The 15,887-nt window shown below is 36.6% G+C and overlaps 1 protein-coding gene across 2 annotated transcripts; it reads right to left on the bottom strand.

Moving 5' to 3' along the window:
- Positions 1-231: 231 nt before the first annotated feature.
- LOC105039110 (uncharacterized) lies at positions 232-15,479 on the bottom strand. 2 transcript variants are annotated; one of them, XM_029262724.2, is made up of 5 exons: positions 15,207-15,479; positions 14,918-15,094; positions 2,091-3,114; positions 1,639-2,012; positions 232-692 (listed from the first exon to the last, which is right to left on the bottom strand). In XM_029262724.2, exons 1-5 carry the CDS (start codon positions 15,219-15,221, stop codon positions 687-689), a joined length of 1,596 nt encoding a protein of 531 aa, XP_029118557.2. In that variant the 5' UTR covers positions 15,222-15,479; the 3' UTR covers positions 232-686. The 2 variants fall into 2 exon arrangements, with proteins under 2 accessions (XP_029118557.2, XP_010913415.1); XM_010915113.4 differs by lacking the exon at positions 232-692 and adding an exon at positions 1,040-1,446 and having other exon boundaries at positions 15,207-15,477.
- Positions 15,480-15,887: the final 408 nt, after the last annotated feature.

Below are 15,887 nucleotides of genomic sequence, written 5' to 3'. Positions count from 1 at the left end.
CCTTCCTCTCCATACCGACCTCCATGAGTCCATCCTTCTGCGATAGCTTCCTCCATCTCCACCCCTTTATCGCAGGCGATCCTTTCTATATGAGCAAGGGATATTTTTGTTCATTGAAATGAAAAACTAATATCATTTATTGGTAAATAAATAATAAAATTATTTTGAAATATTTTAAAAACTTGAAAGACCAATCCGATATTTTTTAAAGTTAAGAGGATACAAGTGAAATCAGACTAAAGTTGTCAAGATATTTCGATAATTTATCCTCTAACAAAATAATAAGTACATCATTGGAGACTGAAAGCTTTAGAAAGTAGATCTACTGGCATCTAAGCAGAAGATTTCGGCTATATAAAGCGATGAGTTAAACTTTACCGATCAGAATCTTTGTGTGACTGAAATCCCCCTTTAATACCATGCATGTTAGCAATGTAATCTGGCATGTTGAAAAGAAGATAAACCTACTGAGCTTCAAATCACATTGACGTCCATTGATATGGAGACTATCTTTCCGGAAGCATCCTTCATGGTTACAGACTTCACCAACAGCTCAGAGATTCTTCACTCTTCTGGTTCCATATGCTTAGCTTGCATCATTTTTCTGCTTTTTTTCCTTTTTCGATTCCTTCCTTTCTTTCTTTCTTTCTTTCTTTTTTCTTTTTCTTTTTTCAGGCTGAGGCTCATCAGCACTAACACAAGACAATAGATCATTAAGTTATCAGTAGCCATCCTAACATTCTAAGATTCCATTACGAGTGTTGAGTGAACACATTAGGAACTTGATGAAATTAGTTGTCTTATAAATGAATTGATATCAGAAAAACAAAAATATAACCTTTCCAGATGTGTTTTGTTCAACTACAAAATATTTGAACTATATTCAACAAAGAGAACCTTTGGTCATAAAAGACAAAGCACCATTTGCAGGTAAACATAAAAACATTCACAGACAGATATCATAAATTTTGTAAAAGCTTGCAAAAAATATTTTTGCATATATAATACCAGGATATCTGGAGGTCAAGCTCTTAAGATGTTTGAAACCAAGTCACAAATAATATACGAGGCTATGGTAATATCAAAAGTGTGGAGTTTGAACAGTTACATATATTATGAAAATAAAGGAAACATTAAAGAATGCTCAAAGTATCATAATCCAATGGTATGATATTTGGCAACCTCTTGCTAAAGGATCTCTCTCTCTCTCTCTCTCCCCCCCCTCCCTCCCTCCCTCTTCCCCTCTCCCCTTCTCTCTCCTCTGATGTACACAACTACTTTTCAGTTCAATGACCTGGCAGAAATGAGAAGCAGAATAGGGGTCTTAATTAATTGGCAGCCAGAATGCATGTTGCCTTCCTTCAAGGATGCCTCCTAAATGCTCTTATTTGTTGATTGATAAATGAACAATTTAAATCACCACCTTTTCGAAGACAATGAAATGAGCTGGAAAACAAGGAAGAAAGGTCAATTTCAACAACAGACATGAATATCCACATGAAACAGTTACCATCATATACAGCCCAATAGCACATAATCTAGTAGCTTATCACATAAAGAGATTACATAGACAAGTTTATGAGATCTCAATTATAGCAGTTCTAGAGCTTTTTTCACACATGGGGGAAACAGACTAACCTGACGTGCGACCTGCACCAGTCGCCTATTGCTTCGGGTTTCCTCCATTGCTTGGGTAGGTTTCTGAGGCTTCACTAGGGCACTTTGATTTTCAGTTATTTGATGTTCAGCTGTAATGTTTGAACTGCTCATTTTCTGAGGCAAAATCTTTTCATCCTTGCTGATCAAGGATCCTCTCTTACGCTTCCTCTGGAATGTGTATTTGAGAACAGGAAGTCCACTTGATTCATGAGCATCCTCCTTTTTGGGATCAGAATTACTGGTTGAAACATTGCCCATCTCAGGCTCTGCTTTACAGACAGAAACACCAGAATTCTCTGCTACAGACTGATCTGGTACTGTGGACACAGAATCCCCCACTTGCAGTATGCTGCCTGAATCATTATTAAGATCATCAGTAAGATCATTATTTACATCAGTTTTGCTCGATAATAATGGACTTTGGACATTACCTTCATGCGTTAAATCTTTTGGGCCTGATTCTTCGCCCTTCAAAATATCATCCTCAATATCCAAGTGACTCTCCCTTATAATACTCTGCCCGGTTGCTGTTCTCTTACTACATGGCAAAAGTCCTGGAGTTCCATTTTCAAAAGCTTTGCCTATGCATAGCTTTCCAACTTGTGAACTTTTGAAACTTTCAGTGGATTCTAGAGCAGTCTTTTCATTGACCGCCTTTAACAGGTTTTCATCAGATTTAGTCACATTATCCAATGGTTTATGGCCCATCATGTCTTGATCAGAGGAAGTAGCAGATTTGGTAGTTCTTAAATAGACATATTTTGTTCTCTTTCTTCTTGAAGAAATCCTGCGGAAGAACTTAAGTTCTCCAGAGTCAGTAGGATACTTTTCCGGGTCTACCATCTTGGCTGATTTAGCAGAATCAGCAGAGTGAGACCTTTTAACTTTTTCGTCTTCATCAACCTTCAATTTGTTCTTTGAAACCCGGTCACAACTTTGCCCACAAGGAACTTTCACAGTAAGAAGATTCTGTTCAAATGCACGAATTCGCTGGGTACATCCATTCCTATAAAGCTCAGTTTCTTCGTGTCTCATTATTATAGATGCTAAATCAGGGTTGCTAGCACACCTGTTCTCCACAGAAAGATCTTTCAAGGCATCAGCTTCCGTTGCATTTCCAATGGAACAGTACTGATCGTCTGCAGTCCTCTGATTCGAAGTGGTATTCTTAACATCAGTAGTTGATATATCTTCAGGTCCAAGTTGAAGAGACAGCTCGTAATCAGAAGCAAGTTTGCCCCCCTGACATTTGGCATTATCAGAAGTGGCATGACTATTTGTGTTTTGCCCAATCAATGGCTCAGAAAGGTTATTTTTCATCTGCTCCAGTTCGGTATTCGCTTGTTTCAACTCTGCTTTAAGAGAATTTATCATATCTTCTGCTGCATGCAGCTGAACTTCGAGCTCCTGTATCCTCCTCGTCTGTTCTGAGGACCGCATTTCTGCTTCTCTGATCTGTAGAGATGGCATTAATCAGTGACATCTTCAATATTTTGCCTCTTATAATAAAGAAACCCAAAACATTTAAGATTAAATTAAATTGAAAATAACAGCATCATAACAAGAGCTGAAGTTAAAAGTTCATCATAACCCAATTATCTCAACAAACATGAAATAAGCAGAAAATTAAGATGACACAGAAACATGAGCAGGAGCGAGGTGGGGATGAGCAAGCACTCATGCATAGGCGTCAGGTGCTTGAAGCACCTAAAAAAAACATCAGTACACATTCATAAACACACAGATGCATGCATACATGCGTAGAAGTGATCAAAATTGCAAAATAAACATTTAACAGTTAGCTGTGGTCTACAGGCTATAACGTGCCTATAAACATAAATTAATATGTTTCTGAGATCTCTCGTCTAAGCATCAAATAGTTCCAAACTAATAGGTACAGTGGAACAAACATAGCTGGTTGATTTTTAGATGAGTTGATGCATAAGCAAGAAGTGGCCAAAACACCTGACTTTTTTGTTTATATGCATTTTAGAGCTTATAGATCACGTCCAACATTTTTTTTACTTTTGTTTTGCAACTTCTATTATTGAATTTGACATTGACTGTAAGCAAGGTTTTAAATCCCATCGGACAAAGATGTCCCAGTTTCTCCATAGAATGGGACGTCCCACTATCCCATCCCATCTCGACAGCAGTCCCCATCATGCATTCCAGTAGATATCTTCCGTTTCTCCTCTTCTTTCCCTTCTTTCCTTTTTTTTTTTTAAAAAAAAACTTTCTTTCCTTCTTTTTTTTTCTTTTCTTCTACCTTCCTTTCTTTCCTCTCCATTTTCTTTATTTTTCTTCTCCTTTCCATTTTTTGTTTCATTTTTCTCCCTTTTCCTTCCACTTTTCCTTTTCTTCACCTTTCCTTCTTTTCTCTTTCTTCTTCTCTCCCCATGTGAATGGGTTTCGGAACCCGGTCCCATTTTCTCACAAGAAAGAGATAGGACAACCAGGACGCTGCTTGTCCCACAGAGACATAAAACCTTAGTTGGCTACAAGGTCTTCTCTTTACACCCTCTGTATTTAAACTGCAAAAGATGCCAATTTTACAAAAGGAGAAAATAATAAAGGTGCACAAATTGACAGGGTGAGCTCCTCAATAAAGCATTGAACAAAAAATTGCAAAACATGTTAAAATCGAACTGCAAAAGTTGTTTATGGACCCAAAAGCAGCTCCAGAAAATCTGTTGAACCATAAATCTGGTCATAGCCACTATAAAATTAAGAATCCATTCAAACAAAAAAAAAGCAAATCCAACCAGCAAAGAATTGCAATCATGGTTTTAGCCATATAAGGCTTGACTATGAATGAATCAGATTGGTAGGTGAATCTCTTAATAGATAATAGCATGAGGAACAAATCAGGCTAGCAACTTAATGGACATGATTTGAACTGGCATTATTCCTCCAAGTAGGAAATCAGTGTTCTGAACTTCTGGTACAATTACAGTTCATGCATCGAAAATGAAGTTATGTCCATTTTCTAACAAGTGCTTTGTTTTTCATATAGTGAAAAATAATTATAATGGAACATGTTTATGCTGTAGCAGTGTGGCAGTTGGTTTTGAGTTCTGTAATTTGTCCACAAAAACTCAAACCCAATATCCAATTGTAAAGATATCCAATTGTAAAGATTTATCCACCTCAAGATGAGTGTGCCGCACAAAGAAACACATGCATGCAGCCACACACGGGAAAGAGAGCAAGCAAACAAGTGCGCGCGCGCAGAGAGAGAGAAGCTCTAGCATGAAGTTACCAACATGAGCAACCTGCCAGACGGTACCAGTAAAAGGTGCCAATTATTATTTTTAATGATCCCTGTGACATGCCTGATTTCATCCAATGAATTGACCATTCATTAAAGTCCAAATAAAGAGAGTGAGGCCCAAAAGTAATGGTTGTAAACAGTTAGGAATAGGAGTTCAATAACATGGAACAAATAGAACAAATATTATATGAAAGAAGGATTCAAATGCTAAATTATTCACTAATGAAACAATGGTGCAATTCAAGTACATGCCAATAGCTGTGGATGCACCATGATAACAAGTATGATAACAAAACACAGAAGAATACTGATATCTAAAATGAAGTACATGCCATGTAAGCACTAAATATCCCCAATGCCGGAACCAAGCTTGGATAAGAAAGTTAAGGGTTGAGACTAAATTAAGAGCTGCCTGTAAAAAAAGAAGCTCAAGCTATGTAACATTCCATACTGGCTCATACTGTTTGCTAATAAAGAGATTTGATACAAACAAGGTGATCATGATGGAACTAAGAAAATCAAGATGAAGATCTGGAAAAGGTCAGAAAAGAGAGAAAAATATATAGTAGAGGAGGCATGGAGTTGCACCAATGAACAGAGCTAATTGAAGAACCGGTTGGGATGATGAGCATGTGCACCAAAATTTAAAGTCTCTGGTAAGAAGAGGTGCTCAAGTTCATACCTTAGGGTTGTCAAAAAGGTGAAGAATACCTAAGCCAACATGACGAAACTGGCAATAGCAACCCAAAATAGTCCTTAACAAGAATAATTGACAAATAAAGACTCAGAAATTCCAAACAGTTGGGACATAACCTGCTGATGATATTTACAGTTTCCATCCACTAGCCATAATATTTTTGTAGGAACAAGGAGTGCGAGCTCAAAAAGGCTAGGACAAGAAAACCTAGCCACAAGGTATTTGTTATATAATAGGCATTACCCAACCCTGTTCTTTGAAAGGGTATTTTATTTTTCCATGTAGCCACAGGTAACAGCAGAAAGTCAAGAAGACTATTGCTTTTTTTTTCCTCTTTCTGTGATCCATAGACAATGAAAGTAAATGAGAGAGAATTCCATATTTGTGGTTCTATTCCTTAAAAAAAAAAAAACAAAAAGAACCTTTTTTTTGATTCACGATAATGAACTCTATCAAAGTTTGCCGTAACGATCCCGGACCCCCTAACGATACCATCATATTACAGCATCAATACACCCGATAGGGCTCGGTTTGGCAATCCCGAGTGTCAGTATGCCTTCTGTACCATATACCAAGATGGTATGGCGCGGCCGGCACGCACTTGTACCAACCAAGCGACCAGTACGGCAAACCTTGAACTCTATATTTGATTACAAAATCACATAAAATATCTAGCAGATACAAATGCAAAGTGAGAAACATTCTAATCAACTTCTCATCAAGCATAATCTGTACATTTTCTAAATATAAGAAAGCATTCCTCCCATAAGATTGGAGGCAGGTTGGGGATTAAAAGTAACCTAAAGAACAATCTAAAAGATGATCTTCTCAATCTTGATTGACTAGAAGTCTTTAAAACACCTATCACCAATATATCTTTTTTCTATTCAAGAATTCCCACATATAACAATCAACATGTCCTTCATCAGTCCTCTTCCCTAGGCTACTAACACAATTGAAATCACGTGCAATTTCAGCAAGGAAACATCAAATGGTTAACATCCAAGTTGACACTGAAATTTCATTCTCACAATATGAATAGTAAGCATGTAAATAGCAACTATAGTTTGCCAGATACTAAGCAAAGCTGGAAACACGGTATAAGAATATCACATTTATTACTACATAACATACTCACACCACCCTCTTACCCTAGAACTACCTAAAATATTTTCTGTAGTCGCAATGCCCAACTAATTGTCCATCATCAAGTGAATTTATATTTTTATATATACATATTAAAAATAGAGTTCTTAATTTTAAGAGTATTTTAGGAATACCCAGCTGTCATTTTTTTCCTTAAATATCTGAACTCTGTGAAACAATCCCAAAATTTTATCCCACCAAGGCCTCTTTCTCAATCCATTACCTTCCTAACAGTGAGCCAAATCTCTGGCCGTTCCCACCTGAAATCTCTCACTCTCACTAGAGATTGAAGTGCACATTTCTCGCTCTCTATTTTTATCTATACATGTCTCTCCCTGCAATTCCACTTACCTCTAGCCCCTATCTCACTATCAATCCACCTAATATTTTTTTTCTTCACCAATTTGTCCTTTATCTTCTCTAAATACATTATTCTTGTTGTCTCCTATTATTTACCTCCAGTCAAGGTTTCAGATATCCGTATTGAACCATACTAATAGCTTAATGGCATCAGTTAGTACACCCTCATACCACTATTGGAGATGAGACAGCAATTGTACCATGTGTCAATACGATACTTAAAAGGCTTGCATACCATTCAGGCTTGCATACCATTCCAGCACCTTATCAGGTCCTACCGTACAACTAATACTCAGTAGTACAGGTCGGTACTGAAAATCATGCCTCTAATTATGGCAACTTAATTAATGGTGTCACAAATGCTTCATTTTAACATGAAACTTGTTGAATAAAACACAAACCACATAAAAGGAAAAGGGGTAGAGGTAAACCAAAAATAACATGGGATGAAGTAGTAAGTATTTGATATCATTATATCTTTCAGAAAGTGTGGCCCCAAACAAAGTGGAATGGAGGAAAAGAATTCATATAGCCGACCCCAACTAATTTGGGATGAAGGCCTAGTTGAGTTGAGTGAGTATTCATTAAGAGGAAAGAACTATAGAGTTTACACAATCAGCCATTTAAACTTGTAGAAGAATTTGTCAAAAGTCATGAAGGTCTTACAACCATTTTGCCTCCTTAAGGCCACAATGACATTGGATAAGTTCATATCACCATATAGATGCTTCTTCCAAACTCTGCATAAAGCATCTAAATTCCTGTTCTTTATGTAACTTTCATAAAAACCTTCATCAGGTGTCATGGACATATTTACATGAATCTAATTCTACTATACTATAAAAAGAATCTTGGGTAGACTCCAAAGTATGAAGCTATCACTTTCACCAAGGATGTAGGGCCTGTCCAAAATATGACAAAGAAAAACCACCAAAGCCTCTCCATCGTATTCCTCCATTTTCTTCTTTGGTTTTTACCATGAGACAATTTTCTTTCCACCTTTTAAGATCCAAACTCTTGTTAAGCATCTGAACTAATGCCATCCTTATCTCTTAACAAATGTAGACTTGCAAGAATATCAAAAAAAAAATTAGTTGGTGAGTTAGAATCCATAAAGCCAACCAAAATAGGAGGGAAAAGACTTGATGATTATGATTATGAAAATTAGAAAAAAAAATCTTTATGGAGTTTTGAAAAGAAAATTGATGAACATATCTTAACAATCCATGCCTCTAAGATTCTGCAATGATTGTGTTCTCACGTGCATATGAGTAGAAGGTTGCAGCATCCAAGCATGGTACAGGAAGATGGAAGAACATTTACAACTTGACCCAAGTTCCAGGTTTAATTGACGGTGCCTCTTGGCTTGTCTTGGCACGAATACTTACTGTGCGGTGGCCCACAGCCATTATCTCTTTATAATTCATGCAGTCATGCTTATAGCTATTGGAACGAACTAATGTGGTGCACTATATAAGGTTTTCTCCCTTTAGAAGATCTATTGTTATTAACCACCATTCATAAATGATACGTTGGTTCGATGCAACAATTGGAAAAATTTACTTGTTAATCCCAAAATGATCCTTTATTTCATGGAATTAGTCTTGGGCTAAATCCAATAACATGAAAACTACAAAGCTAGGCTTTGATGGAAACATAGAGTATCAGATATTATTCCAAACAAGGTTTAAAGTCATGGTACTTGTGTCTCTACTAGTTCATACTAGTATGGGTATGGTATTTTATGGCCAGACAATACATCTGTTGGTGCTGGCATGATAAAATTGAGATTAATACCATGTGTCGGTAGGATACTATACCAAGGGGTGTAGCAGAACCGGTACTTCGCCAGTACAGCGCAGTTGGTATGGATTAGTAAAAATACCTTGGACATGTAATAGAGCTTGAATAACTCATTTTGCATCTCCATTAACAAATAATGGTTGATAAAGCTTGATGGATTCATCCTTTGGAATGAGAACTTCTAGTCTTGGAGATACAATATCAAACACTTGATGTCAGTTTGACACCTCAACCATTGTTGTTTCACATCTCCATTTTTATTTCAAACATGGTTTTAAAACATAGTTATCTAATAACTTCGAGTGTAAGTGATCCAAGCCAAGGCGAGTAGTAGTCTGCTTAGGTTTGGCTCACTATATAAAACGGCTAATCGAGCTTGAGTGAAGCTTAACCATACATGTTCAAGCTTGGACCATTTAACAAGAGCCAAGCTTCTTACAGAAGGGAGTGAGGCTCCCACTTCTTTTTTTCCCCGAGACATTAGTGTTGGTTCATTTATGAGCAAGCTTGAGTGAAGCTTAACCAAACATGTTCAAGCTTGGCCTGCAAGAACATGAGCCAAGCTTCTTACAGAGCGGAGCCAGCCTCCTATATAATTTTTTCAAGCCATCAGCATTCAGGATGGACTCATTTACAAGTCAAGTTTTTGTTACTATTTGAGCTCAGCTTGTTTTCGAGCTTAACAAAGCTCAAGTGAGATTATCAAGTTAACACCAAGAAGCTTTAGAATAGCTTGGATCATTTGCAAGCCTGGCCTTGGCTGCCTAAGTAGGGCCACTTGGACACACCTTAACTTTTTGCATCATGTTCAAGTATGATAAATGAGAAGAATTTATATGTCATTTATAATCTAAAACAAAGCAATCATGCAACAAAAATTGGAAGCAAGTTTAAAAAGGATCTTGAAAATATTATTTCCCTATCTTTATTAAAAAATTCAAGAACCAACGATAATGTTTGCTCATCAAAACTAGTAACATATGGTGCAAAAAAGCTACTCTACTAATCCCAAAACCAACTAAATATGGTATCTAAATATCGAATCTGAGGATATGCCTGATGAACAAATACCTAATGGGTAATGGAATTTAGTCCCTTTCCAGCTAATTAGTTTGTAGACATGTTCCTTTAAGGTCATTCTTCATTATTCTAGATTGCTTATATTAAGTTAGAGTTAGCGAGTGCTTTGAAGTTGCTCAGATGATGATATGTGGGTTTTGAAATGAGGAAGGTGATTTAAAAAGGATAATTTTGATAACTTGACATGCAAGAACCATTACCTAGTGGTCATGACTCATGATAGGAAGAGAGAGGTTGCAATGATGTTAAGGTGGGACTCCAAGGGATTTCATTCATCTGCTCCCTTTTTAGTTCTTATTTAATAAAGGAGTTTGGCGCTCTTTCAGCTTTGGCTAAGAACGACCAATGAAAAGGATGCAATTTAAAGGTGCATTTATAATTTGACAAATAATTCATGACCCAAATCGAATAATATTACATTAACTTGGAAAAGCTTTAAAAAAAAAAAAAGAATCGGTCATTGTTGTAGTGGTCAGACCACTCCTTCCATGAAAAGGAGGTTCTAAATGAGACTTAGGTGGTGCATCCCTAGTTTTTCAACCTAGGCGAAGTTTCAAGTTTCAGCCAGACCAAACTAATATTGACCTCCAATATGACGTTTCAGTCAGTTTCGACCAAAACCGACTAATCTTTATCCAATTTCAACAATTCTTCCATTTCCAACCAAAACTCGTAATGCATATTTTTTTAAGTTTAATATTGGAGCTTGCAAATTTGCAATTTCATTGAGTTCATTTCTTGAATATTGAGTTCATTTTTTAATGCTCTTTATTTCTTTTTCTTAAGTTAAAATAAAAGAGACGATTAATTTAATGAAAAAACTAGTATTACAATAATCTACAAAGTCTAATATCAACAGCTAGGTATAAGGCATATCACAAATTAATATTTTTATGTAAAATAACAAATAACAATCTAAAATTACATGCATTTGATTAAATAATCACTTATTGAAAAATATTTTTAAAATGTGAAAGTTCAATATATTTGTTATGCCTACTGAAAAAGAATTTGCAGACAACTAAAGCTTAACAAGTTACACAAACATATACTCACCAATTTTTTAGGCCTTGGTACCAGCCCCATACCGATACCTTTCTAGTTTGGTGGATTAGGCCCTCATACCAGCACATGGTACCCTATTGGAGAAGACAAAGCAAATAGTACCACATGCTAGTATATGGGGTGCATCAAATCTTGTACTGCTATTGATAGGTCATCAAGTTGGTATGGTATGCCAGGTACCACCTAGTGCAATATGGTACTTAAAAACACAGATACTTATGGTATTAAATCTCAATAAATTTAATTGCACTTGAATGTAATATTAACTTTACCATAAGATTGACAAAACTACAGAATTAAACAACCTATAAAGCATTCTACCAAAAAAAAAGGAGAACCATTATCATGCAAAATAATCTAAAATGTTGCGGATAACATGTCTTGGGTTCCTTTTATTTTTCCCATACCTTTTCCTTTCCCAATTTTTCTCAATTTTTTTAACCAAAATTCCAATGTCGGGGCAAAACTTCTCAAATTGTTGAAATTGAAACTCCACAAACTTGGCCAAAACTGAAACCAAAACCTTGAGACCTGGAAATTTACACCAAGTGGGTCCCCCCTCCCTTTCTCTTAAAAGAAAAAAAAAATAACAATAACAATAAAAGCAAAACATGCAGTACCAAAAAAAATTGGTGCAGGTTTCTATATAGCTAACCAGCAAAATGTACACTATTGCTTACAAAATTATAAAAGTAATAGCATGCCGATTTTATAAAAATAGGCAGAGCCACAATGTGAGCATTTAAATTGCCAAATCAAGCTCTAGAATAAAACCCCAACATTTAAGGCAAGGCATAAGCTTCATGGATTGCTTCATTTTTTGAATGCAACAAGTTAATCGACATAGTTAGAAATTTGCCCCAAAACAAGTGCGAAAAAAAGGCTTCTTCTTTAGACTTGGTTGCTGTAGTGAATTTAGTAACAAACAGTGTCACAAAGCTTCCAACATGCAAAGATCTTGAAGCATATATATTTCAAATATCCTTGATTTGGTTTTAAAATTTCATTTTCAATGATTGTGCAAACTGCAACAATTCAATTTAGAATCCCAAATCCTTTCAAATTAATGCTCGTCATTTAGCCCGACGCCTAACATTATGCAAAATATATAAGATATTCATTATTTTCCTATGATGGGTTGCATAGTGAATCAAAGCCATATGTGCAAACCTTTCATAAATGGCTTAACTCATAATTCATGATGTGCTCCAGCCATAAATCTATATATGCCATGTATATGCTTCACTTTATATACCATCAAGCCCAAAGCATTTTCAACAACCTTGCCTCAGGGCATGAGGTGAGCCAAACTTCATAGAGGCCATTTTGAACAATCAGCAGACCAGTACTGATCATTCTATGCATCAATTTTGCTTCTTTGATAGGAAGATTTAGGCCACCTATTTTTTTTTGCCGTATTATTTTTCGTGATCCACTAAGACTTTGTTACAAAACCCCCTTATAATTTTAAAAGACGCACGACTCTATTGTATGTTCAATTGAGTTGCAATTTGTCCAAAAGATGCCTAAAAGTCAGCCTTCCTTATTGTTTGAAGATTGCAGAATACACTCTTATGGTTTTAATGAAGAGAGATCAACACAACTCCTCAAAAAACACTTCTAGGATAAGATCTCTCTTGAGGTACCAAGTAAAGCATCCATTAAAATCCTAGAGAGTTAATTTCTTCAATTTAATACCTTTGTCCCTTGATCAAACTAGACTCTGAAAAATAAAATTAAGCAAGATTTACCAAATTCACCAATGAAATTAAAGCAAGTATGAATTTGCCTGGGGTATGAATATCGCATGCAAATTCATATCGTATATTCCATATTTTGAGGTTTAGCAATCATATAACATACATCAATTTAATGTCCCTACTAAGTATATCATATTTATATATTTCTGCAGAGGGGCTGTCATAGCTATAGATATGAAAGTATAATATTTATATTTGAAATGTTCATTTTGTGTATGTAACATATCACATGATAAAGACAAATGCCTACATCATTCATAAGTTCATGAAGATGAATCTGGAAGTAATGGAAAAGGAACCAAAGATCTTGGCAACAATCTCTTTAACAATATAGATTTTTCCATCCAATTTCAGCCAGATAAAAGAAGCATATGTGCTCCTGGTGTAATTCATTTCAACAACAAATGTGTTGTGCCATGTTTGCCAAAATGAAATGAGAGTGGCACAGAATGATGCAAGCTTGTGAAAAACAGATAGAACCCATTTCTTTTTGGAACTTGAATAGTTTCTGATGGCCTCACAAGTAAACTTTACATGTTCTGAACAATTAAATCATACATTAGCCCTTTGTAAACATACGAAGGCCTATAAGTACTCTACGACATGCATCAATGTTTTTCATATAATGTATTGTAACAATGTACATGCTATAGAATATTTGCAACTCTGAAGCATGAATTAACAATGATGTTCACTATTAAATAAAATATACATGTACAGTTTTACCCACGAAAGGACTAAACTAGTACCTAGTAATTCTGTTTGTATATATAGCTATCATGGCATGGCAAGCAATACACCATAATCGAGAACATAATAATACATATCTCTGAAGGTGTGGGCTATTTAGCATTCTGTGCCCAAACATTGGTGCATTTTCAACGAAAACCAAAAAAAAAAAAAAAGAAAAAAAAAAAAAAGACAACCAGTATTGTAGGACAACTATCAGTCACATGTCATTACAAGCTACAAGTTTACAAGTGAATAGTTATTCATGCTGTATGAAGATGCCAACTGGAATAAATAATAGTACAGCTGTCATAGGTTTGCATCCATAGGACCACTGAACATAACTAAACATGGTATTATTGGACATATAAAAAGAAAAAGAAATAACAAGATGAAATATATCCTCTAATAACTTAGAAATCATATTTGGTACTAACACAAGCGCAAATGATCTTAAAACTTGCAGAAGTGTTACATAATGCAATAAAGCACTGATTTCTTTTGGAAAAATGCAAGAGTATTGATTGAAATGATGAGAACAACCAAGCAAGCAAATGGACCTTGGCTTCAGGTACATGTGTTTGAATTAAGATGGGATGGACCAGAGAAGACCTAGAACAAAAGCCTGGAGAAGATAACATCATCCATTATAGTAGATGGCATGAGATAGGACAGACTGGCATAAACAACCTAAATTCCCCAAAAAGATAAGACAAACACCGTTGATCATATTTAGAATTTTGGCCAGGACGTTTTTTGGAAATGTGGAAGTGAGCATTAGTTTCATGTAATTTCTCACCTAGGAAATATGAAAGCAGTATTTCTTGTTCTTTGAGAATAGCAGAAAGAACTAGAGATTGAAGCAGCATGATTGCTGTGGTGGAATCAGTGAGGGGATTGACTAGCATAAGCATAAGAATCACATCTGCTAAAATTCTGCGCCTTCACCAATGGCCAAAAAAGAGGTTTTGCAGACAAATGCATCCCCTTGGATCAAAATCCACATCAGAAACAACATTAATCCAGGCACCATGCTGCTGTTTTTCTGGATTAAAGAATCAAATACCCCAGCACCTTTCCAAATCACATAGCCAACAGGTTGATGCGGATATAAAAAATAAAAAATTATTAAAAAAATCCGAGAAACGACAGAACGCAAGCCTGATAAAAAACCATAACCTGACAAACAATTCAATCAGAAAATAGAAGAGGAGGCGACGACGGAACGGAATCACTATAAGCACATTGAACTCAGCTAATTCGATTACAGCAAAAGATAAAGAAAATAATAGAAAGAGCAAAAGATCAATCACTAGGGGTGACGTTGATGAACCAACGAACGACCTTAGAATCCATGATGCCTTTGAGACGGAGGAGCGTGGCGACGGCCTCCTCCTTGGCAGCGAAAAGGCTCTGCTGAAACCCGAGCGCCTTCCTCTCCGATGCCAGAATCCGAGCCGCCGATTCCTTCGCCGTGTTCAGGATTATATCCGCATACGCCTTCTTCAAAGACAACATTTTCTGACCCCCCCACCACGGATTAAACAAAAAAAATCGATCCATCGTTCAAGCTGGAAGCAAGAATTAGAAGAAATAGCGCGAAGGATGAAGGAAGAGGGGGAGGGGTTATTACCTCGGCCTCCTCCATGACCGAGGGGGAGGAATGGCGGTGGTTATTGGTGACGGTTGACAGCTCAAGGAAAGAAGGAGAGAGAGGAGGGGGGGGGAGGAAGGAGGGGGCTGCTGCTGCTGCTGTGGTTGCTGGTGTAGGCTGCGATGGTTTTCTTTCTTGCCTGCTTTCTTTCCCCCTTTCAGCTTTGTCTGTTATGAGGCGGAAGGTTACTGGGTCTTCTTTTACCGGAAATTATTTTTCGAGTGGGTAGTATCAGCGCGGCTGGGTGTCTCGCCTCCGGAATTTAGCCCTCGGTCCCTTCGGGCAGGAAAAGTATAGGGAGGGCGGATTTGCGCGGCTAAAGGGACGTTTTGCAATCCGACGGTTCTGATCGTTGGGCCGTTTTGAAAACTGAACGAGGTTGACTTGGGGTTGACCAGAGTTCCGCGCTCCAGTCCGGCCGCGACGGGTATAGCATAAACGGTGCGTGCCGTCGATTGGAACGGTTTACAAATATTAATAAAAAATAATATAAAATTTTTCCAAAAATATATATATAATATATAATTGAATAAAGTGCGACGGTATTGTTCCGTTACCAGCTTTTTTTTTTTTTTTTTTTTTTTTTTTGCCGTACTATCTCTTGGCACGAGATAAATCTTACAAGATTATTTATGTGTTATACCTTGTTATCATCATCGC

This window comes from Elaeis guineensis, chromosome 1 (assembly GCF_000442705.2).
Source record: "Elaeis guineensis isolate ETL-2024a chromosome 1, EG11, whole genome shotgun sequence".
Taxonomy (NCBI): domain Eukaryota; kingdom Viridiplantae; phylum Streptophyta; class Magnoliopsida; order Arecales; family Arecaceae; genus Elaeis; species Elaeis guineensis.
The sequence above is the reverse complement of the archived record's forward strand: the minus strand, read 5'-3'. Positions and strand labels throughout refer to the sequence as shown.